The following is a 27,815-nucleotide window of genomic DNA, read 5'->3' as shown; positions in this document are numbered from 1 at the left end:
TTGACTTATCTACTATTCTCAGAAGGGGTTTTGTGGAGATTTAAGTAATTTTATATAGTTGAGCTCATGAGTCAATTAAAGCTAGACCACCATCGAAAACCTGGAAGCACTAGACGACCGTATCGTCCTATTATGGGACTCCTCAGTAGTGCGCATCCACGATCCCGCCTCACAAGATTCGAACCCAGGACCTACCAGTCTCGCTCCAGAGCACTTAACCGATAGACCACTGAGCCGGTGTCTAACGGCTACTATTCATTCTACTATTCATTCAATGATAACCATTAATGAAACAGGTTTTTAACTTAGTTATTTCAATTTTTCAATCTCTATATAATTAACATGTAAATAAATGACATTGATGAACGCATTACAAACCTAAATACAAGTTAACCATTTGTTTTTATGCACTTACATATTACAACACAATACGTATATGATAATTGTAATAGTGTTCATAAGTCCTATTACATCTCCTTTTCTTTTTCTGTATGTTGTATGATCAAGTATGGCGCCGTATTTATCTTGAACAAAAATGTACATTGTATAATATAATGGCGCCTAATTACAATCACTAAATGTGTATATGTAAATCTTGTTAGTGTTATTTTTCGCTTGTTATTGAAATACTTTTTTTATTGATTATGCATGTTTATTTTATTTAAATAAAAGCCCCAAGATACTGGCACCATAAATTGTCATTTCAGGCATCCAAATGATTATCACCATTATTATAAAATATACTACTGATAATAATCAAAACTGAATGAAATTTACGATGAATATTGACAGATAACTATAATATAAAACAACAAAAAAATATGATAACAGTTACCATGATGTGAATAACAAACTATTTTTGAATGTCTTTATTCAAGTTGTCAAGTAAACACATAAATAAATCTAGAGAAAAGCTTGTAAAAAAGAAGAAGGAAACAAACCCCCTCCCCCCCCTATTCACTACATATTGTCTCACACATTCATCAATATTATTGCTTGTTTTCTTTTCACACAAAAAAACAATATCACATTAGATATGAAAAAAGGAACATAAGTCTTACTAATGTGTAAATATTTATTTAAATAAGGAATAATGTACGGGATTGTTTGTTTATAGTAAAAGAAATAATGTATATGGAGAGAGTAGGCGCCATTAAACGAATGTTTAAATAAACAAATAAAATTCTCCCTCTCGAAATGCTCTGACATGGCCACGCGTATATAGCTTCTGACAGGGAAGTCCTACTCACTGCCTTCTCACAACAGGGGTGTTGTTCACGAAATTGAGAGGATGAAAAGTGAATTTCCGGTGCTTTATCCGGGTTGATGGACACGAAAAGTCCACCTAGGGAAGCTGGAAAACCCTGATTCCAAACCAATGGTTCACATGAGCTGCAGTATCCTGAAGGAACAAATGGCGTATGAATCAATCTTTGGTCACCGACTAACATGGGACTGCATCTCCTCACGACGCTCCACTGCATTGTGTATCAGTCCTTTGGGTTGAAGTCTCCGGGTGTGACCTCCTTGGAAAACCGCCTGTTTCGGTTTGGGCACCTTGGCAGTATCACAGCCCTCACACAAATCAAATGAGATTTGTGTGGCACATATATATATCTGGTGCTCCCTTGTACCAATATTTATGTGTTTAAATAAATAATTAATTAATTGAAACTTTTGATGAAGTTCAAACAATGAACTAATTTCGAATACAAAAAATATAATAAGTAAACAGTATTAGATTTGGTTATTTCAAGTATTTAGGGGGTAATTTTGAGAAAATTGTAACTTCAATCAGAAAACTGTCTATTTTAAATGGATTTTCTAGTAGATCACTGAATGATGTCGGCCTATGTAAGTTTACAACTCATAGGATAAACGAACTACACTATTCTCTATGTATGATACATTGAATTAACTATTTATGTATACATGTTATTAAGACCTTGATAACAAGCTATTGACAACAGTTACTGTCTACTTTCTTGTATTTTTCACAAGAATGCTTTCAACGGGTGAACTTATGATCTTAATATAATAATTAATATTATCAAAATTATTTGTATATAATCCGTCAAATTCCAAATAAGTTATCCACTATCATTAAATGCTACGTTGTCTATCATAATTTTTACCACCTGAATGGATCAAAAAATTTGGTTGTGTCCCAAAATCAATCGCCTATAATAGCTGATACTATGGAGTGAATCATATATAAAATCAAGTACTTCAAAAGATTATATTAAATGGTGGATTCTATTGTTATATGTGCGTCAATATTATGATAATAATTAGTGAGTATATTTTTAGAATCTTGAGGGGATCAGTACTTAGTTTCTTCTAGTCACAATGACAGATTTATTTTAGTAAAATGTTGATGAAAATATGAAAATATCTATTGGGAGATATATAACTGGAATTTATTTTACTGTTCATCAAGTAAACAATATCTTTGTGGTAATTTATTAGTTGAATTCATGAGTCAATTAAAGCTAGACCACCATGGAAAACCTGGAAGCACTGAATGGCCGTTTCCTCTTAGCATGGGATTCTTAGCAATGCACACCCAAGATCCTGCTCGTGGAATTCGAACCCAGGACATTTACGTCTTGCACGGGAACGCTTAACCTCTAGACTACTGAGCGGACATCTAACGTTGTTAATATCTAACATCAACCAATCCACAAAATTGAGCAATCATTCACTATTGTCCAGTGCTTCCAGGTTAATCATGGTAGTCTATCTTTAATTGACTTATGAATCCAACTATTTAATTACTGAAATCTCCACAAAACCCCCTTCTGATAATATCTTCTTATTTGTTTGTTTCATTAATTTAAATTTTATCTGATTTTCATTAGATTTATTCGTCTTTATATTTTTGTATTTCACTGATTTGCATTTTATCAAGTTGTATATCAAACAAGAAATCTCTTTCCAACTCGAAATTTCAAACGATACTTACCATTTTTATTTATTGATTCCTATCAGAGATGGATAATAAAGATTTTTGAATGCTTCTAATAAGTTGATCTGTAAATGTTAATTGTTTCAAAGTATCACCTCAATTGAATTAATTCTTCAAGTGATCTGAGTACCCGGTGAATAAAATTTTTTAGTTAAAGGAATCATGATAAATCACCTTATTAAATTATAAATTTGTTTTAATTTTCCACTTTGTATGTCAGTTTCATGGTTGTCAGTTTAAACTTTTGACTTCATGCCTTTTTATATTTTGGTCAATATGGTAAGATAGAGTGAAATTTGAATATATCAATACATAACAAATAAAAATTGATAAGTTCTTCTCTTTTTACTTCTCAACATACTATAACAGACTATTTTAATATTTCTCAAATTAAAGCTACCTCCATGATAATGAATTTCAAATACTAATTTGATGGTAATTTTTCTCATTAATTGATACAAGTTTCGATAGTGTAATAAGAAGACAAAGCTTATCAGAACTATGTGATGATATATTAGCGTAATACATCTCGAACAATCTGATCACACATAATATACTTGTTAAGAACATTTATATATAAAAATAAAAGAACAACTAGACTGGAAATGGGAGGAGGACGTAAGAGTAGACAAGGATAATAATAATAATAATGATACAAGTTTACTTTCTCAATAAGGAAACCAAAAACAAAAATGCCAGTTTATATTAATTTGAACCTATCGAAACGTACAATATAGATGTGAATGGACCAAAATATTCTTGTTATTCGAAGAAGAAAAGTTATTTAGACATCTACGTCTTTACGAAACTGCATTTTCATAAAGTATTTCCCTTTTTGTGAACAATACAAAGAACCGCAGCTTAATTTTCAGCTGTATAACCTAGTGTCGCTAACTGTGTGGAAAAAAACATAACTTCATTATCAGAAATGGGTTTTGTAGAGATTTTAAATCCCAAGAGGCGGGATCGTTGATTGCGCATTGCTGAGGAGTCCCACAATAGGACGAAACGGCTGTCCAATGCTTCCAGGTTTTTCATGGTGGTCTAACTTCAATTGACTCATGGTCTTAACTATATAAAAAAAGAACTCCATTATTTGAATCACATAACTTTTAGGGTCTAAATGGTTAGTTGTTCCAATTTCTTTTATTATTATATTATTTTATCAGCAAAAATTTTTGGTGATTATTATTATATTAATTTAATTAATTGAAAGTTAACTTGAAGCGTAATCCGTTAGTTGTCAGATGGATATAATTTTTACATAATTTTAATTTCAACTGATACATACTTAGTATAAGAGATTTGTGAAGATTGTAGTATTTTCATTATTGAATGATCTGAACTTGACTTCCATTACAAACCTTGAATTACTAGACATACGTTTTGTCCCAGTATAGAACTCTTCAACAGTGCATATCTACAACTCAGGAACATAGAAACGAGTTTTTAACAATGTCTGAAAGTTATTAACGCAATTCAAAAAGTCGACTGATTTTTCATTGAAGTTTATATTTGTGTGAGTTGAAGAAAATCTGTAATGCAGAATTTCTTTTCGATGAATGAATACGTCTTATTATCATTAGGAAATCTAACTACAGCTAATGATCATTTGAATGAAAATATGGGAAGGTAAATTTACTTCTCATTGGAATATGATAAGTTTGTAATGTTTTTTTGTCTATCTGTATTTGGTTATAGGCTAATAACAATAGATCCCTTTCAATTGGTTACCGTGGTGAAATAGTCAAAGTTTGAAATTTGTTCAAAAGAAAAAAACAACCTAATCTTTAGTATCTAATGAACACTATGGGTGTACTATACAAAAATCTCAATCAACTCTGATTTGTGATTTTACTGCATTCAGATAAAATCTGTTTCATAAAATTTCTTCCTTAAAGAAAAAGTTGTTATACATACAATGGACAAGTTTGTATATCATGAAGTCAATTGCCTATTGGTCAATGTAAAATATCCCCCACCCACCCAATATCTATGAATGTCTATTTTGTTTATAATAAAAATGAATAGATAATAATATTTTACCTGGTAACAAAACTTTCAAGGTCAACCGTAACAATACAATGCAAAAAATGGAAAAAAAACATGGTTCATTTTTAAAGAGAAATTACTCATATTCAAACTATTATCACTATACAACAATTAATTAATCAAATCTAATTCCATACGAATATTCCTGAAAAGATTAGGTACCAAGTACAGAAGAGTCATTATATATGGAAATTTCATATATTCATAATATTCTCAACGATTGAACTTTCAATAATTCCAAAGTTTCGTCCAGCTAACTTATTTGAGCTTCTTCAGGATCGTCATCAAAATCAAAACTATCAAATTTAATACTATTTCAAATAAACAAATAAAACAAAACAGATGGAATAGATAAAGAAAAAATACAAAACACATTCAACATAGTTCTTCTGAATTGGATAATAAACATAAAATAATTCAAATTTTTAATTTCAATTTAGTCAATCTATTATGAAATAAGTAAAATATTCAATAACCCTAACAACCATTCCCTTAAAACATGTACAGTGTATGGAAATGTACTCTATACAATATAGACTAATATATTTCTTTTTTCAATGTTCAATATATTAATATTTATAAGCTTTTTCATTCTTTTCCCCTTTATTCATTCAAATCGAATCATATCAGAACCAACATATATTATCAATGATATTAATAATAACAATCATATAAATAGTTACCATGGTAATTCATTTGATAAATTAAATATTTCCAATTATTTATGGCATTTATTTCAAAATCGTAATCTAAATTCATATCAAATACAAAAACCAACTTTATATTATATACCTAATAATAATAATAATAATATAACAACAATCAAATTTAATCAATCAAATTTATTCAATCATCATAAACCATTACAAACTTTTGAAAATGTAAATATTTTTAGAAAATTGAAAAATGATCCTCATCATCATCAAGGTCATCTCAAAACAGAGGTTAATTCAAAATTGAGAACATTGAATAAACTATTTCAAATGAGTCAATTAACAATAATTCCACATCAAATTCCTATAATACCTAATGAACGACCATTTCGTGATCATGTATTATTAAATTATAATGAAATGATTCATTTATTAGGTGGACATAATTTTAATAATGAATTTATGTCATTTCATAAACCATGGGAAGCTATAATGTATCCAAGGGGTAGATTAATTTCTTTTACAAAATATGATAGAAATACCTTGGAAACTATAACATCTTTGAATAGAAATCGTAGATCACGTAAAATAAAACTACAGAAACAACAACAATTAATAAACATTTATGATCGATATAATAAAAAAAAGAGAAAACAGAATCATGTAGATCCTAGTTCAAATAACCTATTTCAAAATGTAATGAATCGATTAAAGTTGATCCAAAATTTAAAATATGAAGATCATTTACATAATCGTATGAAAAAGAATCGTCAATTAAGGCGGATTCTTCGAGAATTTTAAATGACTATAATAATTGTCCTTTATATTATATATGGTATGATTTAGGTCCGAAATTTGTGCCAGATGGGATTAAAACTGGTCAATGTGTTAATTTAGCTAATACTTCATGTTCACTACCTCCTGGAATGTATTGTCATGAAAAAAATATTGAGAATATAGCTATATTACGTTATATATGCCCTGAAAAATGGCCTTTATCCAAATGTAACTGGTATCGTGTACATTTACCAATTGTAACTGAATGCAGTTGTCAATGTACAAGTAAATCAATACACAGAAAGGACTCTTGACATGTTGAATAAATTCAATGATATTTTCTATTATTTCAATTCTATAATTTTATCACTATGGGATGATTACTGAAACTAGATATTTAAGAAAAGCCTTAAGTTACTGATAAGATTATGAGTAAGATATTCTGATGGGGTTATACTGTGCTCAGTACAGACGTGTTTAACATTAGAATTGTTAGTCAATATTTTTTTTCATTTAAACAACTGGTGCATTAGGTGTGAAACTTGATGGTGAGTTTTAAGCATAAAATCTCATTTGACAGGCGTTATTTACAATTAGCTCATCAAAGTATAGTTACACATAAACAAAATATTCATCTATAAGCAGAAATGCGTGGTAGCTAGCAGCAAAATGCCGTACACACGTTTTGGCCTATTTGGAGATTGTAAGCTATATATATATATATATATATATACATTATATATATATTGGGTGCTATTCGGTCCTTCCTACTGCCTAGCCCAGCCAGTTAAGTCCAGAACACAAATAACAGCCTCGGCAATATGAATCATTATTTACAAACACACTGGGTCTTTATACAAACCAAAGTAATCAATAAAGTGATTATAACTCAAGAATCGTATGATAATAAGTCGAAGGTCAAAATAAAGCTAATGATAAGGGAAATACGAATATGAATAGTTCAGTTACGTAATAATTGTACAATAGGAAATAGGCATATTACATTGATCCATAAATAGACCTAAAAGTTACCATTCGTAATTCACCGGGGGATATAACACCTACATCTCAGAGTTGATATTCACTCCGTAACTTGAACCCAATACCGCTTACTTCAAGCCTCACGGAATTATCGATTTAGCTACTGAATCCAGACAGCCCTTTCTGCAATGGAGTAGGGTTCAGTCCACTTATATGCGCTGTTTAAATCTTTCATCTTTGTTTATAATCCGTGTTACTCAATGGTTATATCCAGACAATTCATATAGGATGCTCATATACCAAAATGAGACTGATCAATTACAGTCCTCAACATCAATGGATGATTCAAGCAACCCATACAAATGAAATATTTATCTTTTATATTAACACAATATGCTTCAGTCATATTTGATGATAAGTAAAATATGACGCTTATCATAGATAATAATCATCAGAATAGTCACAAAAATATTCTGGTGACAAAGTATATGACTGTTATGAATATATATGGAACCGTACTTAGTGTCTTATTATCTGACTAGAGTAGAGAAGTTATGCAATGTACACTATGTACATATATATATCACTGATTCGTAAGGTGCTTATTGCCAAACTCAGTAAAATTGGCAACAGTTTTAATGTATGAGTAGTAAACTTGTTTAATTAAAGTATTTAACAGAAGGGGGTTTTCGTGGAGATTTTAGTAATTTATATAGTTGAGATCATGAGTCAATTGAAGCTAGACCACCATGGAAAACCTGCAAGCACTGGATGGTCGTTTTGTCCTATAGCGGGAGTTCATTGTGGAGTTCAACCGGGTCTGTTGGAAGATATTAACTCACTGAAAACATTGGTGAATGGTTGCTCAATTTCGTGGATTGGTTGAAGTTAGACATTAACACCGTTGGATGCCGGCTCGGTGGTCTATCGCTTAAGTGCTGATAGGTCCTAGGTTCGAATCTCGTGAGGCGGGATCATGGATACTCACTGCTGAGGAGTCCCATAATAGGATGAAACGGCCATCCAGTGCTTCCAGATTTTCCATAGTGGTTTAGCTTCAAATGACTCATGATCTCAACTATATAAAATATTTAAAATAACTTGTACCGACAAGTATATTCTCTAAATAGTTATATCTAACAACTATAACGGAAAGTAAAACAAATTTATTAAACAGTTAATAGTTAATTTTATATTGTATCAGGGTAAAATAAATAGTTCACGTTTTAATCACATTTCATCTCTGATACAGAAAAAAAACAAAACAAATTAGTTTTAAACCATACCGTTACTCATGAAGATTACTAACCGATAATGAAACATATTAAATCCACTTGTAGTGCCGTGCTTCGTTAATCGTTCACTTTGATAACCGTTATAATACTAATCTTAACGGTGCGTAAAGTCAGAAGGCAAAGAGAAGCGGCAACCACAGTTTATTGTCAAATGACATGGACCAGAAATTTACAAGCACATGAGCGAATATTAGCAAGCAGCGAGTGATCAGTGAGCAATTCCATAGGCAATTTATAGTCAAATTTAATAAGGGCAAAGCAAAATAAAACAAAGGCTGATAAAAGGATTTGCGTGCATACATATATGGAGAGGAGTATAGATCATCGAAATTGATTGTAGGATGGTTGCTATAAACTAACGGTCATTTAAGTTAAGATGAAAAGTGCTAAGAAACTTTATTTCACTCAAAAATGATTGACATAAATCATTAAAACATTTACTTAAAATTAATTAAGATAATGAAAGTAGAAACTATGATGAGAACTATAGAACAGTTCAATCTTATACAGTTTCTGACCTCTTTCGAAAGTACGTCTATTATACTCTCGAAAAAATATCAAAAAAATATCAAGATCATTTGTTCGTTAATACTTTATTAAGCAGTTAAGATTTAAACCATGAAATGCATCTCCATTCTGACAATTGATATTGTTATATATAGAGCATTGATTCTTGCTATACCACGTACTACTAGACTACTTGAACGATCGAACCCGCAACGTCGCAAGAGAGAAGACAGAAGACTAGTAAGTAGGAATTTTATTCCCCCAAAACAGTGTCAAATATAGTACAAAAATCTCATGTATTTATAGTTTTTGGCTGAAAGTAAATCATCATTTCTGACAGGCAGTAGGCACATAGGGGGTCCTTCTCATTCGTCCAATAGGGAAGCTACACGTCGACACTCTAGAATGTTCCCCTAGTGGTGATTGGATGGAATGTCTTCGGCTCTTTCTGGGCTTTTTGAGGCTTCCTTGAGTTTGCCAACGAGCCATCCTTACAGATATCAAGCAACACCATTGTACTTCAAATATAATAAATTCAGTTAGTTTAATCTTAGAAGATATGTTTGTATCCTAGCGTTTCTTAAATATTAAAAGACGACATGTTTTTCTAGAAAATCTCTTCATAAAAAGAACAATTAGAGCCACTGTGAAATACTTTGCACCAAATCTCAAAAAACCATTTCAGTTGTTTCACTAAGACATGGTCTGTTTTCTCTAAACAACTGAGATGTATTATTTTCATGCTTGTCTGAGTGAGGGAAGCGACTAACTCATCACCTACATTGACACTTAATAGTAGACATCATGGGTTTAGATTTAAAGAAGCCTAGGGATAAACAAACCAAAACATTCCACAATCCAAAGATCGAGTAAGTGTTAAAATCAGTTGCATTGTTATTTACTGGCAGTGTCATTAAGTAATCGTGAATATTTATATCTCTCTTCTTTTTCATGCTCCACCTACATTGCTTTATTGGGATATGAATTTCTTTAGTAACTAAGTATGTCAATCGCCTACTACAATATTTATTTATTTAAACACATAAATATTGGTACAAAAAGGGCACCACATATACATGCACCACGCACATCTCATTTGATTTGTGTGAGGGCTGTGATACTGCCCAGGTGCCCAAACTGAAGCAGGTGGTTTTCTTAGGGGGCCACATCCTGAGCCTTTGACCTAAAGGCCTGATCCACAAGACAGTGGAGCAACATGAGGAGATGCAATCCCATGATAGTCGGTAACCAAAGATTGACTCATACGCCATTTGTTCCTTCAGCATACTGGAGCCCATGTGCACCATTGGTTTGGAATCAGAATTTTCCAACTCCCCTAGTGGAATTTCCGTGTCCACCAACCCGATTAAAGCACCGGATATTCACTTTTCGTCCTCTCAATATAAGCTAATAGATCTTCCAAAATTTGTTTATTCACAACCAAATTGGTCCACTGAATTATTTCAAGACTGAAATGTACTACTGAACAAATTATGAACAGTTTGGTAACATGCCAATATTAATACAGTACACACTTTGCTTACTTGGATAATATTTATTCTTGTTATTATAAAAAAATATATATACATGTTGTTATATCCTACTTATACACAATCTATTTGATTCGAATAACTTGAGGACAAAAATAGATGAATGTCATTAAATGAAATGAAAACTTAAGGTCAAGAACTGTATAAATAATCAACAAAATGAGTGACTGACATTATTCAATACAACTTCATTTATTACATTCACTTGTATTATGTAAACCAAGATTGTTTGAATCAATTCAGACCTTTTTTTCTAGATCGAATGAATAGTTATTAGTGAACTGTTAATACACTTAAAGTACAGTTAGATGATGTAGTATTCTGTTGAAACTGTCTGTGAATAATGCTGCTTTTTCGAGGAGACTTTTATCAATACCAACTATCTAAATACGGCGTTGATAGGGCATACTCTATGTTTACCTTCGGTTAATGTACAAAAACAGGAATTCTGTTGAGAAACCTTTAAACACTATTTTAAAATCCATTTAGGATTTTAACTAGGATAAGTATTAAATGTCTTCGATTTTCTATAATTTAATCTAACTTTCTCAGTTTTCAGTGATTCACAGTACTTTTACAGATTATTCCGCTTCGAAGCTTAGCAACCGTATTGGGCCTTTTTTCTGCACATAAGGAATAGTCCAAAGTAAGAATAGTTAAGTAAATCTTGGTATCTTTAAATACTATCAAACCACATCTACAGAAGCTTCTGCCTCGATAGACTATTAGTAAGAGAATGGTATGTGTATAATCCCCTAGATTTCTGATGTCTTGACATCTGGTTTATCAGGGGTAAACACTGTTGAGTAAATTACATCATAGCATTTAAATGGTACATAATTGCTTTCTATGTCCCCATTTCATGAGATAGAATTTCAATAATGGTGCAAGAATATGTTTTACGTCTGTTTTGTATTGACTCATGTAATTCTTAACTTTGAAAGACAATTACAAAGTCAGCACTTATGAAGTTCAATATTTTGTTCATAAAGTAATCCGTACATATTAGGTGAGCTACTTGTGTAAAGTATCTTTCTCAAAATCCAATCGACGTTTGACTCATGATAATTTTAGGATTTATTCCGAAATTCACAGCCAACTATGATTCTTTTAAGTCTGCAGCAGAAAGTCAATTTTTATTACAAATCGTCAGCATTAAGAGAATAATAATTAGTATCGAAGAGAATTAGAGATTTGTTTTATTCGAGTTCAGGACCCCGTAAATTAAACCGTACAACTGAGACTCCACACTCAATAGGATACAAAATTATGAAACCTCTTGGTTTTTCTACGGTTACCCAGATAACTTCAATTCAAATTGAGCTTTAAATTTTGTTGAACAATTTGTCCAGTACAAAGAAACTGAAAAAAGAATGTTGTTCATCATTAGTTTACAATTCACTAGCATTAATTTACGGGATAGGAATACAATGGTTTCTGCTTTCTAAATGACCAACCAGTATTATAATAATCGTTATATTCCATTATTTTATTCTGAAAATTCTGTAAATAAACTTACTGAAGATGCTTGTGATTCTAAATTTATTATCCGGACAAGGTTTTATGACATTAATTTTCTACTGCTATTACTAATAAAACTAGTGGTAGTAGTCGGGTGTGCTACTGATGTCAACAGATATAACTAGTATGTATCATCAATCGAAAGTGAAATATCTGGCGGCAGAGGGTTAAGAAGATCAAAAAAGAGAGAACGAGAACAGAGAATGATTGGTGTGGAAATGAAGGAATAGTGAAGTCAGAGACAATCGATTGAAATTTTGCAAATTAATTATTTACTGTATGGTTTTCGGATTTTACTATGACGTTCTGTAATTTTATGCTCAAACACATCCAATTGTCCCCACTTGTCTTCTCATTTACTACAATAGTAATACTAATACTACTGTCAACACTGATATATATCACTAGTAATTTCAGAAATTTATTGAATAATAAAATCTTCATAGCTAACTTCGTTGACTAGTCTTAGTTAAGCAATCGATAGAAGTTATAAAACACCAAATAGTTGTTTCGTCCTATTATGAGACACCTTAATAGCGCACATCCCCGATCGTACCTGGGATGGAAGTCAGGATTTTCAGGCATCCATGTGAGCGTTCAACCTTTAAGTCAGAACGTGATTTAAACGTTGGAAACTAAATAATCTCTGAGAACCTCTATAGCACTAGGCTAACTTAGTAACAATCGAAGCAAATTTGGAAGCTCTATTCAATTTTCAATGTTTCGACTTTACTCTTCACTATGTAATAAAATAAAATTCAAACGTCATATAGTACTTTTTTCTTTCTTCCTTTCTTTTCCTTCCAAAACACATAATTAACTGTAAACTCAAAAACCAAAATACAATCAATATTATTAAACTAAAAAAAGAAAAAAAAGGAAACTATCTGTATGAAACTTGGTTAGTAACAAAAATGTGTTTTTTTTTTAAAACTCATCAAAAACATTTTCAAATTGTTCTTTATCATTAATATTTAAATGAATCAATTCATTTGAATGATCCATATGATTGATATCATTATAAGTAGTATATAATAATGATGGTTGATATGGTGGTTTTATATTTAAATGATATAATTGTAACCAATTTAAATCATGAAAATAATGATGATTTTTGATATCATTGATACCATTTTTTAAGTTACCATAACGACTACTTAAATCAACTTGTATTAAATGTTGTATTAAATCTTTTAATAATGTATAATAATCACCTTTATTTAATATAATTTCTGGTGCCATATAATCTGGTGTATCACATCATGTCCATGTCCAGTGAAGTCAGAGACTATTGATTGACATTTCCAGAAGGAACAGTCAAGTTTGAGACAATCGATTGACATTTTGCAAATTAAATGTCAGCTGTATGGTTGTCAAATTTTACTATGAAGTTCTGTAATTTTATCCTCGAATACATGCAATTGTCCCTGCTTGTATTTTCGTTAACTACAGTAGTAATACTAATACTAATGTTAAGCAAGCAATAAAAGTTATATTACACCAAATATTTATTTCGTCCTATTATGAGACATCTTAACAGGGCACATCCCCGAACTCTAGAACACTAGATTTTCAGGCATCCAAGTGAGCGCTCAACCTTTAAGTCAAAGCGTGATATAAACGTTGGAAACTAAACAATCTTCGAGAACCTCTTTAGTACCAAGCTAACTAAGTAATAAAAGAAGCAAATTTGGGAGCTACTCAGTAAAAGTAAATTATATATATATATATATGTGATTCAGTAATTACATAGACTTTTAATTTGAATGCAATCTAAAAGAGGGAATGAATAATTCACTTTCTCTTTTTCTTTAAAAACAAATAATTAACAGTGAACTTAGAAACAAGTACACTAAAAACGAAAAAAGAAAAAAAAGGAAACTCTCTGAATGAAAGTTGGTTAGTAACAAAAAAAATGTGTTTTTTTTTAAAACTCATCAAAAACATTTTCAAATTGTTCTTTATCATTAATATTTAAATGAATCAATTCATTTGAATGATCCATATGATTGATATCATTATAAGTAGTATATAATAGTGATGGTTGATATGGTGGTTTTATATTTAAATGATATAATTGTAACCAATTTAAATCATGAAAATAATGATGATTTTTGATATCATTGATACCATTTTTTAAGTTACCATAACGACTACTTAAATCAACTTGTATTAAATGTTGTATTAAATCTTTTAATAATGGATTAAATAATTTTGTAAATTTAATTTCACCATTAATAATTAATTCAAATGTTTTCATTTGATCATGATGTAGAAATGGTGGATAACCAGTAGTCATTTCATATAATAATATACCAAATGCCCACCAATCCACAGGATAATGATAACCTTTATTTAATAGAATTTCTGGTGCCATATAATCTGGTGTACCACATAATGTCCATGTACGTTTATGTTTAGGTACTAATTTAGCAAAACCTAAATCAGTTAATTTAATAAAACCATTTGAATGAATAACAAGATTTTCTGGTTTCAAATCACGATATACTATGGTTAAATAATGTAAATATTCTAATGCTAATATAACTTGTCCACCATAGAATTTAACCATATTATCAGGGAATTTTTTCATATGACGTAATAATGTAAATAAATCACCACCTATAGCATATTCTATAACCATATATAAATAAGTAGTATCTTTAAAAGTAGTATATAATTGTATAATAAAAGTAAAATTACATGAAGCTAATATACGTTTTTCATTAATTACATTATTAATTTGATGATTTTTAATAATATGTAACTTAGATAATATTTTTAATGCATATAATTTATTAGTTTTAATATGACGTACTAATAGAACATGACCAAAACCACCTTGTCCAAGGGTACGTAACCTTTCGAAATCATCTAATTTTGCTGTCATTATCATGAAATTATTATGATATAATTGATGAAATAATTTAGATTGTTCTTTGTATAGATCAGTAAATTCAGAATGTGCTAACATAGTTTCTTCGTTGTTGTTGTTGTTGGTGGTGGTGGTAGTGGTCATGGTGGTGTTTGGTTCTTGGCAATAATCAATGAAGACTGTACTGTTTAATATTAAATTAGCATATTGAATTAGAAAGAATGATTGATTGAGTTAGTGTTGTTGTTGTTGTTGAAATCCAATGAAGAGTTATTTTTAGTAAATAAATTTCCAAGGTTTAAATTAGATGGAGTTAATTAAAAAATGAATATATATGCTTATTATACAATGAATGATTGGTTGGATATAAATCGATTTTTATCAATTTGAATGGTCGTTAATATAAAGTGTATTTATACAATAAACAGATAATACACATGCATACATTATTGTACATTATTTTTTGGATGGATACACCCAGTTTAATGCATATACACATGATTACATATTTATATATATTTAGAAACTGGAAGTACTGGACGCCCATTTCGTTCTAATATGGAACTCTTCAGCGGCGTGGATCCACGATCCCGCCCGCGGGGTTCGAACTCACGACCGCCACGTACGCGCGCAAACGCATAACCTCTAGATCACTGAGACAGTATCTTCTATTGTCTGAAGTAGATACCTGTCTCTACCTGACATGGGTTAGCTCCACTGCTAATGACTTCTCATTACAACTCCGAGAATTCTCTCACGATACTAGTTACTAGTGAGCACATGGTAATTATTGATATTTTCATCCTGGGTTCGAGTCACACGAGCGAATCGTAGATGCACGCTACTGAGGAGTCCCATACTAAAACAAAACGGCTGTCCAGTACTTCCAGATGGTCTAACATTCATCGATTCATGATTTCAATCAGAAATAATAGAGTTGAAGTAAATGATTATTAAAGGCGTTTAGATTTACGATTATGAAATGAATACATCACTTGACGGGCAAAGTTTATTCTCTTTACTTTCTTTCCATGTTATCAGCCACAGGAATTGTTTTCAGAATGAAATGATACAGTTGACACATATTACATACAATACTGATTTCTAATTTCGAATGTTACTCAGTGAAAGAGGTAGACGAATGGAAGAATAAGACACAACTGAAAAATTCAATGGCATATCAATTACTAAATTAGAAATGTGCACAATTACTGTGTTTACGTCTGAATAAGTCACCTATCTACATTGAGGATTAATGATTTCAAATTACTTACAGCAGTATCATCAACAATTTATGTGGTAAATCAACCATAAATGCAGATATTTTTATACTTCGATGTATTTGTTAATAGTTAGAATCAAAGAAAATATGAAATAAAAGTATCATCAAAGTCAACTAACCAAAGGCGTTTTTTGTACTAACCAAATCAAAATATTCAGTTCTAAAATGAAATTAGCTGAAGATTATTTACAAAATAACCAGATTCACATAGACCGATTGCATCAATTGATGAAGAAAACAACAAGCCATCACATGATTGTAAGTCGGTTTGAATAGAGACTTTTCAAATGGGTAAAGGAATTGATGATTATACAATTATTAGCAAACAGCCAAATCAAATATCTTCAGATGATGTTGTAGCTACTATGGGAATTCTTGAGAGATTCAAATAATATTAAGCCTCTTAACATCTGATTCTTCATATACATATACATTTCCCTATCTCTAAATGTAACATATATCGCACCAACTATACTGTTATTAAAATAAGGCAAAATGAAATCAAACATTCTAAATAACATTATCTATGACAATTTCTAAAAATAGTGAGGACTTGACAATAATAATTTTTAGTGTGAACCAGTCTTTAGAAATTATTCGCTTATAGTTAACCAAGTGATTGAGTTTAGTCTCAAAGTTCTCAGTGCTTGAGGGTTTCATAGATTACTTAGTCTTTGGTAGTCTGGTAAACAAAAATATCATTAACATCATACATTACGAGGTTATACACTGTGCTGCTATGAAACTATGTCTTACCATCTGTTTACTAACAACAGTAACATAGTTTGGTACATGTTGAGGCTTTGGTTCAGTGTGTACCGAGAAGAAAACTCAGAAACCATTATAGAAATTCCGAACAGTTCCATCTTAGTTTAAAGAAACGCTATAACCTTGTAAAAACCTGATGCAAGTCAGCATTTCTATAACATTTATATGATTTGAAGAACTTTTTCTTCTGCATTTAGAAATTCGTAGGATTCGATATAACTTTCAAGGTATATCATATCTACGGCTTTAGACAACTGTCAAGGCGTATAACCTTATGAAGGTGAAAATTTTTAGGGTAGGCTGAAAAACGGAATCCATGTTTTCGAAAAGTTAGTTATGGGTTCCAAATATAACATGCATAATACCGGTTGCGATCTTTTTCCTTCGCTGTATTCCATGTTTCATCGCTTTTTATTACTGAGTTTGAGATCTAGATCTATCTTTGGCATTTACAGTTGTTATTACAACATAGTTAGCGAGTTCAGAATTCAGGTACCTCGGTGTGGTAGTTAGGACAGAATTATGGAAACTTCCTTTCTATAGTAAGTGAGTTTGATCCAAAAGACATTAGCTGAAACTAAAGATAACTATCGTAACTAAAACTTAGGTGGATTATAGTCGAAATAGCAGATTATTAGCTTAATTCGAGTAACAAAAATAAATCTGAGTAAATTGGATCAACGCACGATAACATCATATGGAAAATAAGATTACTTTGGTTGAGTGAACAGACAATATATCATCCTCGAATTGTCTTACACGTAGCATTTAAATAATGATAATCCAGTATTTTCTACCACTATTCTATTCGAAATATTTTTAAAAAGAATAATTCATTTGGACATCACATTTAGCATTCAAATTGTCAACACTATTTGTATAACTGTTGTTATATTACTTATAGATTGTTAGTAGTTCAAAACACCGAGACAATTTAATAGCCAGTTACTTTTAATTGATTTTGTAGGATTCATTATTCAAGAAAAAATGACAATGCTTGATAAAGATTTCAGGACTAAAATGTATGAACTGTAATGGACACTTTTGTCAGCACCATAAACAATATAATCTTATATAATCGGAAGATTCGATACGGTATATAGCACTTTACAAGATCTTCCTAAGTTTTCCAAGAATCCATGAATAGTATGCATGTTATTTTCGTTAATGATCCTCATTTGGATTTGGATTTTCTGATTTTTTCAGTCTTTTTTTCCAGTTCAGTGGCAGTGGACAGCAATCTTTCGCCAAATCAGCTCTAGTACGTCCTGTGATCCACCATGTCTGCATATCCCCTTTTCCCTTGAATAAATAGACAAAGTGTATCATGTTATATAACAGGTTATAACAAGAGAGAGGTAATTATAAGTTGTCTATGTTTCAGAACTCACAAAAGATAGATATAGCCGTTTGCTAAGTACTTATTAACGAGGAATTTCTATTTATTCGACTGATAGAAACTCTTCGAAAAAGAGTTTCTAATAGCAAATCAATTCGCATCAATAATTATAACCTTCAAAGAATCTGTTTACCAATGAAACACAAACACAAGTGATAATGAGTTATTTTTGAGATTTCGTTCACCAGTTAATTCATATTCATTTTAAGAATGGAGTGAATCGGTATAATGAATCATTGTTGTGGTAGATAATATTGTTGATCTAGTAGACTGAAGATTAAACTAATTACGATTTCTAATTTGATCAACTGTTAAATAATACCATGTTGATGACTTAGATATTGGTTTAAGTTATGTATGCTCACAACTGGTAGAATTACACTCTATAAATACTCAGGTACTCAAATTTAAAATACCTATTTCGATATTAGTGACAGCATCCACACCTATCTATCAATATATTTTGAGGTTCCGCATTGAAACATTGGCTACATAACTTTTAGAAGAGAATGACTTGATAGTTGATATTCTGGTTGGGGTCTTTGACAAGGGACAGATTCCAGGGACTGCATATCACTATACCTCTCAATCCACTGGTTCATGTACATGTAGTTAATTTATTTCAGTGTAGACGATAAATTCCCATTTTAAAGTCGATAACACATCATTTCCGATTTAAGAGAATTTTCTGAACAGTGTGGTAATAACTCATCGATGAAACTAGAATTGATTGATATTGCAAACTTGGATTACTAGATATACTGTTGCCATCAGCGTGTGAATGGAATTTCCACCTTCCAATTAAGGGAGCTCCCACTAAGGGGTTACAAACTAGACAGAAAAAGCACCACAGTTATTTTGTTTATTTATTTGGTCTCAATCTATGATGAATAATAATTTCGTATATTGACATCACTTAATTAAGTTTCAAAATAACCTGAAGTTCTAAGTAGAATATTACTTCAAAATTCACTGACTCAGTCTTATGTTCACCAATGGCATTTCACAACATGCTTATTGTCATCAAAAAGCCATCACGTATGATATATTCAACCAAAGTGAATTGTGATTAGTCATAAAGTACAGAGAGATATATCTGAGATATCACGTATAAGGAACTATTCATATTATATAAATGACTCTTTCAAAATAACTTTGTTTTTGCATATGCCCGGTTCTTTTCATATGAGTCGGATTATCGAGTGAAATGTGTATCAATTAATTAACTGAACCCCTGAGCAATAACATTGATAAACCATTCAATCTTGTTACTGATATAAACCGACTGGAAAAGGGGAACATTAAAAGCATTTTCTTTGTTCTACTTACTTTCACAGTTATTGTACCACGTTTTTCAAAAGTGAAACCACCAAGTCGATCCAATATAGCGTGTGTTGTTTCTGAACAATGTATTTTGTAAGCTTTTCAATACCAAAAATAAAACGAAATACGCATAGTAATGCCGAGAAAATTCAATAAAAAGATTACATTTCCTTCAGACAGTGGATTAACTCCGCCTGTAGCTCCTCCGGGGGCTACTGCCGGTAAAGGAGGAGGGTTGGGCATGGGCTTAGCGACCCCATCCCGTAGAAAACAAACTCGCTAAAAAAACGCTAACCAGACAGTGGATTTAGTTCATCTTCTACAAATGAATAAACTTTGGAAAAACTGGTGACATATGCTTTTTCTAAATAACACATCAATAACATTACAAGTCTGTCACAACTTTAACAATCATTTAGTGATTATTAAATTATAAGACCAATAAATTTGATAGTTGAAAGCCATGTGAATAAAGTCATGTTAGTAAATTCGTAACCTTGAGGCAACTGATGCTTCCTGCAGAATATAAATTGATATCACACTGTTTTATCGTCAAAGACATTACCTCTAACATGTAATCAGCAGTCGATTATATGACAGTAATCAAGATCATGTCTGATCCTGTTGCGCACCATGACATGAAATCACGTAAACCATTGACCACGTTACAACGTGATCTTTAAAATTAGATCGAAACTAGGAAAAAGATCATCCGACATTAGTTGCAAATCAATGGCCGATTAATGTAAGTAAATGTATCGTGGTGAACAATAACACGAGTGGGGACAATTGAATGTATTTAGGCACAAATTACAGAATATCTCAGTAAAATCTGACAGCCATACAGTAAACAGTTAATTTGCAAACTATCAATCAATTGTTTCAATCTTGACTGTCCCTTCTGCAAATATCAGTCCATAGTCTCCGACTATCACGCATTTTCATACCAAGTGCGTTTCGTTTCCGTTCTTACGTTATCGATCTTCTACCAACATACATTGAATACCCGACCATTATTATATACTACTTATGTAAATATAAGTAGCCAACATCACAGTATGATAATATTCGTTCTACTTTGCAAATTGTGATCCACTACTTCATAGAACTTTCTTCTACCGGTTACTTACACAATTTAATATATATGGGTCGGAGCATCCCAATAGTCAAGTCTTAATTGATTGACGAGCGACTGATTTATGACATGTAATCATGCTTATTTTTGTTTGTATTACTTTGTGTATTATAATGTTACCAATGGCCACGAAACGTGGCTCTTAAAAATAGATACTGGTAGGTTATCAATGTTTGACCATAGATCTCTTTGATTCACTTTGATTCATGTATGTTAAGGTCAGTGAGTGAGCAATGCTGAGGTTAGAAGCAAGAAACTAGGCATGGGTGAAAATTTGATTGATGTAGTTGTGAATCTTCATCAACAGAAGTAGTCAGGATATAGATTGCGCATGTCCAACAACTCTTTAATCCAACACATGATGTTTGATGGTGTAGACGTTAATAGGACATTTGGGAGGCCAAAACAAAATGTAATATTAGTCTATGAGGACATTAACAACTTGAGTGAGCTACGTAGGTAGGTGAAGAATACTTGATTAGTGTCCAGAATATTATGGTGACCAATGACTGGAGATGTCAAAAGAATCTATCCCACTGGTTCAGATTCATTCAATTTTTGTCTTCCCACAGATTTTCAGTTTTTGACCTGAGTACACATGTTTGTTAGAGTATTGGATTTTGTGTAGAATTAACTTATCAGTTTGACCTATCAAAAGAATTTTTCATGTAGATGCATCTATTTCTATCTTTATGATACTCTGTAAACCACAGTTTTCATATATCTAAATTCATTTAAGAAAATTTTTCCTAAAGAAAGAATCCTTCAAGGTATATTATTTGTCATCCACTTTTCCCCATGATTTGACTATTTATAAACATCACATAACTGGAATACCATAAACTGAAACGGTAAATTTACCTTCGCCAGTACTTTCCATTCGACTTGCTGTGTTGACTGTATCACCAAAAAGACAATATCTTGGCATTTTCAAACCAACGACACCAGCACACACTGGACCTATAATTATTAAAGATAGAAAAGATTAAATGTTATAGATTAGTATGTGTACGACCTGATAATGATTCAAGGAACTGTCAACAAAACAATTTATACAAGGTTTATGAGGCATCTGAGTGGTTAAAAATAATAAACTGAAACACTGATTACATTTCCATGTATTTTGGAATCGCTAAGTCAGATAGATCAGAAATAACAGATCTATTGAAGGTTCGAAATAAAGTCATCAATAGAAAGAATAAGCTTTCTAACCAACTGTCGATCCATTTATTGCTTCCTTTTGAATTTAATTAGCTATCACCTCATATCTGTCAGTAGGTTGTCGGTTGGTACCCAAATTAATTTTACAATTTCTGTGATGCTGACCTAATTTTAGTTGAAAAAAAGATTATTTTGAGAGAATTCATGTAATTCTGATTTGTTAGAGTAAACTGATAGAAAATCTGGAGTATCGTAATCCAGTTGGCCATGACTGATCTTTATTAAGTTGTAAAGATGTCTTACTGACTGATCCTAGGAAGAACTGAAGTTGTATTCGTCATTTTTTGTCGTCTGTATCTAACCATTCTACCTCAAACAAAGTACCATACCGTATCAAGTAACATAATTTAGTTGTCAATTCACAAATATGACATTAATATTTCGTTCAAAACAAAGAATCAAATGACAAGATATTGATTACTAACTCTGATCGATCTGTGCGATGTTCACAGGATAAAATAGTTTTTATCCGAGGTAGGTATATTTCGTCAATTATACACAGACCCTGACTAGGCCGTCGATACCTGCTACCTGTATTTTCAAACAAGTTTTTTTATTCCGAATAGTTCAGTTCAAGAGTGTTTTTCATGATTTTCTAATAAAATCAACTTGCATACAGCGTCAAGGTAGAAATTTGCGTAAAATCAATGAATTATTCAGTGAATAGTCTTTTCTTAGTTATAGTATGAATCTTCTCAATGTGAGAACCAAATACTAAGGATAAGTACCGCTAGATTTGAAACATTATTCAATAATTGTACCGTCAACTATTTATCAATATAGAGTTAATAGGCATATTATTTATGGAAAATAGTTTACTAAATACACTTGTCATAACAATGATGTTAAGATTTTCCTCTATCGATTTAACAACTCATAACTTGCATATTTTTCAAACGAGAGGAGTTTATGATTCTAATTTAACCATGTTTTGTCAACAAACTATTTTCAACGCTACGAAGCTAAGCCCGACTAAGTGTAATAGTCGAATTCAAGAGTTAGGAGATTGCTATAGATCAGATCATTTAAATGATCTGGAATTACTTTATGGGGAACATGTCATTTATGTAGTAAAACCTATTAAAATGGCGTTTGAAATCAAACTCAATATGCTTTTTATGTAACTTAAGATTCACTAAGTTCACATTCTAACATTAAAAATACTAAGTGTTTTTCCAGAGGCTGCATGGCTACAAGGTTCTGCAGTAATTTTTCACGTCTTTTCGAAGAATTCAAGGCGTTTGGATTATGGTTCAGTCAAACGACTGTTCCGTTTAGGTTTGAGGCATCTAGCTAAATAAATAAAAATGATAGACATTAAACTTGATAACAGAGTAAATCAATGTCCCAAAATATGTAACATTCAATTCGGATCGACAGTAAGAGAAGATTAGTTTTATAATCTAAAGTATCAGCCATGTCAAATGCTCATTTTTTGGCCAATTTACATTCATGATATGCAAATTTCGGTAATTATAAACGAAGGTGATAGTGTCTATTAGTGGAATCCAGAGCTCACGTCTCATCCTATTTGGGACAGGTTGGCTAGCTGTACCTGAACCTCTGAGTTGACGTTCACTCCGAGACTCGAACCCAGTACCGTTTGTTGCAAACGCAATCATGTTATCCATTTAGATACTGAGTCCAGATAGCCACTAGCTCGTGCAATGTGGTGAAGTTTAATCCAGTTTTGCATTGGTTGTTTGAATCTTCCTAATTGATGTTTATAACGGCAATTGATCAATCACGTGTTGGCATATGTACATCCTTTGCAGATTATCTAGATATTATAAGCGGGGATAAACATGAACTCTGAGATGCAGGTACATCCAGCTGACGAGTCCCAAATAAAACGAGACACATGTCCTGGATTTCACTGATAGTCACCACCCATTTGTGCTTACAATGTTTGTGCCTTCAGGCAATACCGAGACAATCCGCATAGGATTCACATATTCATGCATAGTCCTACTTGTAACATCGATAAAGTGACGATATTATTTTCATTAATTACTGAAGAATTTCAATATCTTTAGTGAAATTACTTTAGCATTTAGTAGGTCTCCTCTATTCGCCATGACATCAATGTTCATATAACCTTGTAATAAAAACGTTCGTGTAACTGAGATTAAATGTACAAGTCTATGTAATCACCTATTAAGTCATTAATAATCAGTCTGAAAAGTATATTAAGAAATCATTCTGACCAATAACAATAAAAGATTGAACTAGAAATTGTTCGGTTTGGTTAGATTTCAGTAGTCCTAATTATTTACGACATTTTCATTAAAAAAAATAAATATGTGATGTACAACGTCTACCACATTATTACTTACCTGAATGTAAACCGACTCTAATTTTTAACGGTTCATCAGGTTTGTGAGGAATTACGAAACTGTGTGAAACACTGACCAGATCAAGTGACATATCAGCTATTGCTATCGCATGACGTTCACCATTTCTTCTTGGAACACCTGAAGCAACCATATCTAAAATTATGATGAAAAACGGTACCTGTTCTTTAAATATAAAAAATATGACATTCCAGAGATTCTAGAGTAAAATCAAACAGTTGGCTCTCTATAAAAGTTACTCTGATGAGTTTCAAACAATTACTTAAAGAACATCTAAGCCACTTCAACCGTCAGATCTTCTGAAGAAGAGATTCATAGTGATAACAATTCATACCTATTTGTAAAATAACACTAAATCGAAAAGATTGATCTGAAGCTTTATTAATCTTATTAACTATTCCTTTTCCTCCTACCTACCTTCCCTGGTGAAATTCTGCAAATCAGAATGACAAAGTTAATTGTGGTGAGTCTCATTTTGTTCACTTTTATTTACCCTGACTGTAATTTCTATGTGCTCAGATTGCAATTAATTTACTTAGACAAGGAATTACAAGTTTAAATGCTAGGTAAACCTGTAATTCAAGTTTGAATATTCACAGAAATCAAATGACTGACTAACTCTTCCTTCCATAGGACAATAAGCTCTTGTCTCACCTTATTTCTTTACTCAGCTAACACTTGGATATTCAAAAAATATGATTAAAATAGGCACACACATTTACTCAACGAACAACCGTCCTGATATTATTAGAGAAGTGACTCAACGTCAGTCTGTCCAAAGTTGCCACAGTAACCCCGGAATTGAACATTTTAAGGCGCCGTATTAAAAAATCTAAGAAGTATCAGAGTAATATGACAGATTTATGTTTCCTTTCTAGATTTCCAACAATTACATACCTGATATGTAATATGTAATATATAAGTCAACAATGAAATTGTTACGCAAAAAAAATCATTACTTACATGCATCACCGATTGTTTCCACTTTGTAAACGTCATATCGATCAATGATATCATCGAATTGAGTATACAATTTGTTTAGGAATTCTACAACCTAAAAACAATTTTTATTCTAAGTAACTATATACATACAGTAATAAAGAAAAGCTGATATAACAACTTCCCTAACTTATTTCACAATCAATATGACTCGAAATAAACCTTCAAAGATTAGTGGTTTGATAGAAATTCTCGGATTCCATACAATTGAAAGATGGGACTTTTTTCAAGTATGTTATTTGGTTATCTCCAATAGCTATAATCATTGTTTTGTTTTTTTTCATCTAATTACAGGTATTTTTCATTTCATGAAACTCCAGTGAAATGAACATTGTTTTTTTTGTTTTTTTTTTGGTAACAGAGTGAGACAGAACTATCGTGTCTATAAAAACAAGTACGAATAAATAACGCCGGCTCAGTAGTCTATCAGTTAAGTGCTCTGGCATGAGACTGGTAGGTCCTGAGTTCGAATCTCGCGAGGCCGGATCGTGGATGCGCACTGCTGAGGAGTCGCAAATAGGAAGAAACGAGCGTCCTGAATTCCACTACTAGCCACTATCCATCTTTGCTTGCAAGATGAAGGTTATTTGATTTTTCTAACTGATGGATGATAATTCATATCTTCAAATAGCTGGTTACCATTGACTTTCGAAAAGGACACTGATTAAATTCATATCATCTATCTAGTACATTAACAGCCTTCTTTTCCAAACCCTTAATATGTATATCTAATGAAAGCTCCCTGATGATATCTGGCATATGTATGTCCAACCATTCAAAATTGAGTGAAAGCCAATAAAGGTACATACACGGCGAGGATAATTTAAATAACTATTTCTTGTAATAATAAATAAATTATTACTTCAAATGGTGTAGAACTTGATGAAATTGTAGTAAAACCGACAATATCACTAAAGTATATTGTACATTGTTCAAATGCTTCAGGTGGTACATTTTCACCATGTCTAAGCATTTCTACAACTTGTTTTGGTAACATACCTACAGTAAGAAAGATAGGTGAGAAAAAATTGTTATAAGAAATAAAATTTGGAAACTGTGACAAAGTAACTTTAGATACGTCGGTAGAATAATCTAAGAACTGGAAGTATATATTATTCAACAAGATCAAACAATACTTATATTCCTGAACAGCGTTATAAGAAAACGCTTATCGAACTATTGGGTAGATTAACTGTCAATATAATATGCTATCAAACAGACAAGAGGGATTGAATATATTTGTATGACGAAGGTTTCAACAAATCTAAGTGTTTACTTTGAAGCACTATAACGAAGGTTATTTATAGATTAACTCAATCTTAGTAACTATACTGTCGTTACACTAAAAAATTCTTCAATAAAATTAACTTCACTCAGTATTGTTTGTTTGAATCTTCCCATTGATGTTTAGGACTTCAACTGGTCAGTCTCTTATTGGCATATGTGCATACTGTGCACGAGCATTATTAGCAAAGATGGATAGTGGCTAACAGTGGAAGTCAGGAGGCACGTCTCGTCCTATTTGAGACTCGTCAGCTGGATGGCATTTGAAACAAACGGTGCTGGGTTTGAGCCCCAGAGTGGATATCAACTCTGAGATGCAGGTACATCCTGTTGACGAGTCCCAAATAGGACGAAGTGACGCGTGTCCTGGATTTCACTGCTAACCACTATCCATCCTTGCTAATAAAATTAACTGTTTAGAATCCATACTTGTGTTTTAATAAACTTGGAATACAGAATATTTCAAATAGTTGTAATATAAATTCTGCACCAACATCGATATCTTTATTTTATACTACATTTAAGTTAAATGAATCACCCATTTATTATGTAACAGTGGAATAATCAAGTTTCCATTTGCCTTACATCATAAAAAAACACATTAGAAATTGCAAGGATATAGTGATAAGCAAAAGTGACAATTGAGTTGTGTTTTAATATTTAAGCAATTCAATTTGCATGGTAAAAACAGATTGTTATATTGAAAAAGGAAACCATATCATTATATATAATAAAAGCCTTACTATTACAATGTATGAGAGTAGAATTAAGCATAGTAAGCAAGTGAATATTGAATTCTCAGAAGGGGTTTTGTGGAGATTTAGTATTTATCATAGTTGAAAGCGTGAGTCAATTGAAGCTAGACCACCAT

The 27,815-nt window shown here is 31.7% G+C and overlaps 4 protein-coding genes across 4 annotated transcripts in view; 1 reads left to right on the top strand and 3 right to left on the bottom strand.

Moving 5' to 3' along the window:
- Nucleotides 1–4,526: 4,526 nt before the first annotated feature.
- On the top strand, nt 4,527–6,474 carry Smp_168720 (hypothetical protein; the record flags this gene model as incomplete). Its single annotated transcript, XM_018798101.1, has 2 exons — nt 4,527–4,600; nt 5,916–6,474. The coding sequence occupies 2 exons, from the start codon at nt 4,527–4,529 to the stop codon at nt 6,472–6,474; spliced, it is 633 nt and encodes a 210-aa protein (XP_018653076.1).
- A 6,757-nt stretch (nt 6,475–13,231) lies between these two features.
- Nucleotides 13,232–13,546, bottom strand: Smp_085700 (putative camp-dependent protein kinase catalytic subunit; the record flags this gene model as incomplete). Its single annotated transcript, XM_018798100.1, has 1 exon — nt 13,232–13,546. The coding sequence occupies one exon, from the start codon at nt 13,544–13,546 to the stop codon at nt 13,232–13,234; it is 315 nt and encodes a 104-aa protein (XP_018653075.1).
- A 685-nt stretch (nt 13,547–14,231) lies between these two features.
- On the bottom strand, nt 14,232–14,948 carry Smp_085690 (serine/threonine kinase; the record flags this gene model as incomplete). Its single annotated transcript, XM_018798099.1, has 1 exon — nt 14,232–14,948. The coding sequence occupies one exon, from the start codon at nt 14,946–14,948 to the stop codon at nt 14,232–14,234; it is 717 nt and encodes a 238-aa protein (XP_018653074.1).
- Nucleotides 14,949–18,393: 3,445 nt separating this feature from the next.
- The window catches only part of Smp_085680 (serine/threonine RGC), a gene marked incomplete at both ends in the record, with an annotated part of 32,229 nt that continues 22,807 nt past the window's right edge, over nt 18,394–27,815 (bottom strand). Inside the window, 6 exons of the mRNA XM_018798097.1 lie at nt 18,394–18,531; nt 19,958–20,049; nt 21,948–22,046; nt 24,644–24,796; nt 25,625–25,715; nt 26,523–26,659. Coding sequence (XP_018653073.1) covers nt 18,394–18,531; nt 19,958–20,049; nt 21,948–22,046; nt 24,644–24,796; nt 25,625–25,715; nt 26,523–26,659 — 710 coding nt within the window. The remainder of the gene's footprint in view (nt 18,532–19,957; nt 20,050–21,947; nt 22,047–24,643; nt 24,797–25,624; nt 25,716–26,522; nt 26,660–27,815) is intronic.

The sequence above is a fragment of the Schistosoma mansoni genome, chromosome 6 (assembly GCF_000237925.1).
Source record: "Schistosoma mansoni strain Puerto Rico chromosome 6, complete genome".
Classification (NCBI taxonomy): domain Eukaryota; kingdom Metazoa; phylum Platyhelminthes; class Trematoda; order Strigeidida; family Schistosomatidae; genus Schistosoma; species Schistosoma mansoni.
The sequence above is the reverse complement of the archived record's forward strand: the minus strand, read 5'-3'. Positions and strand labels throughout refer to the sequence as shown.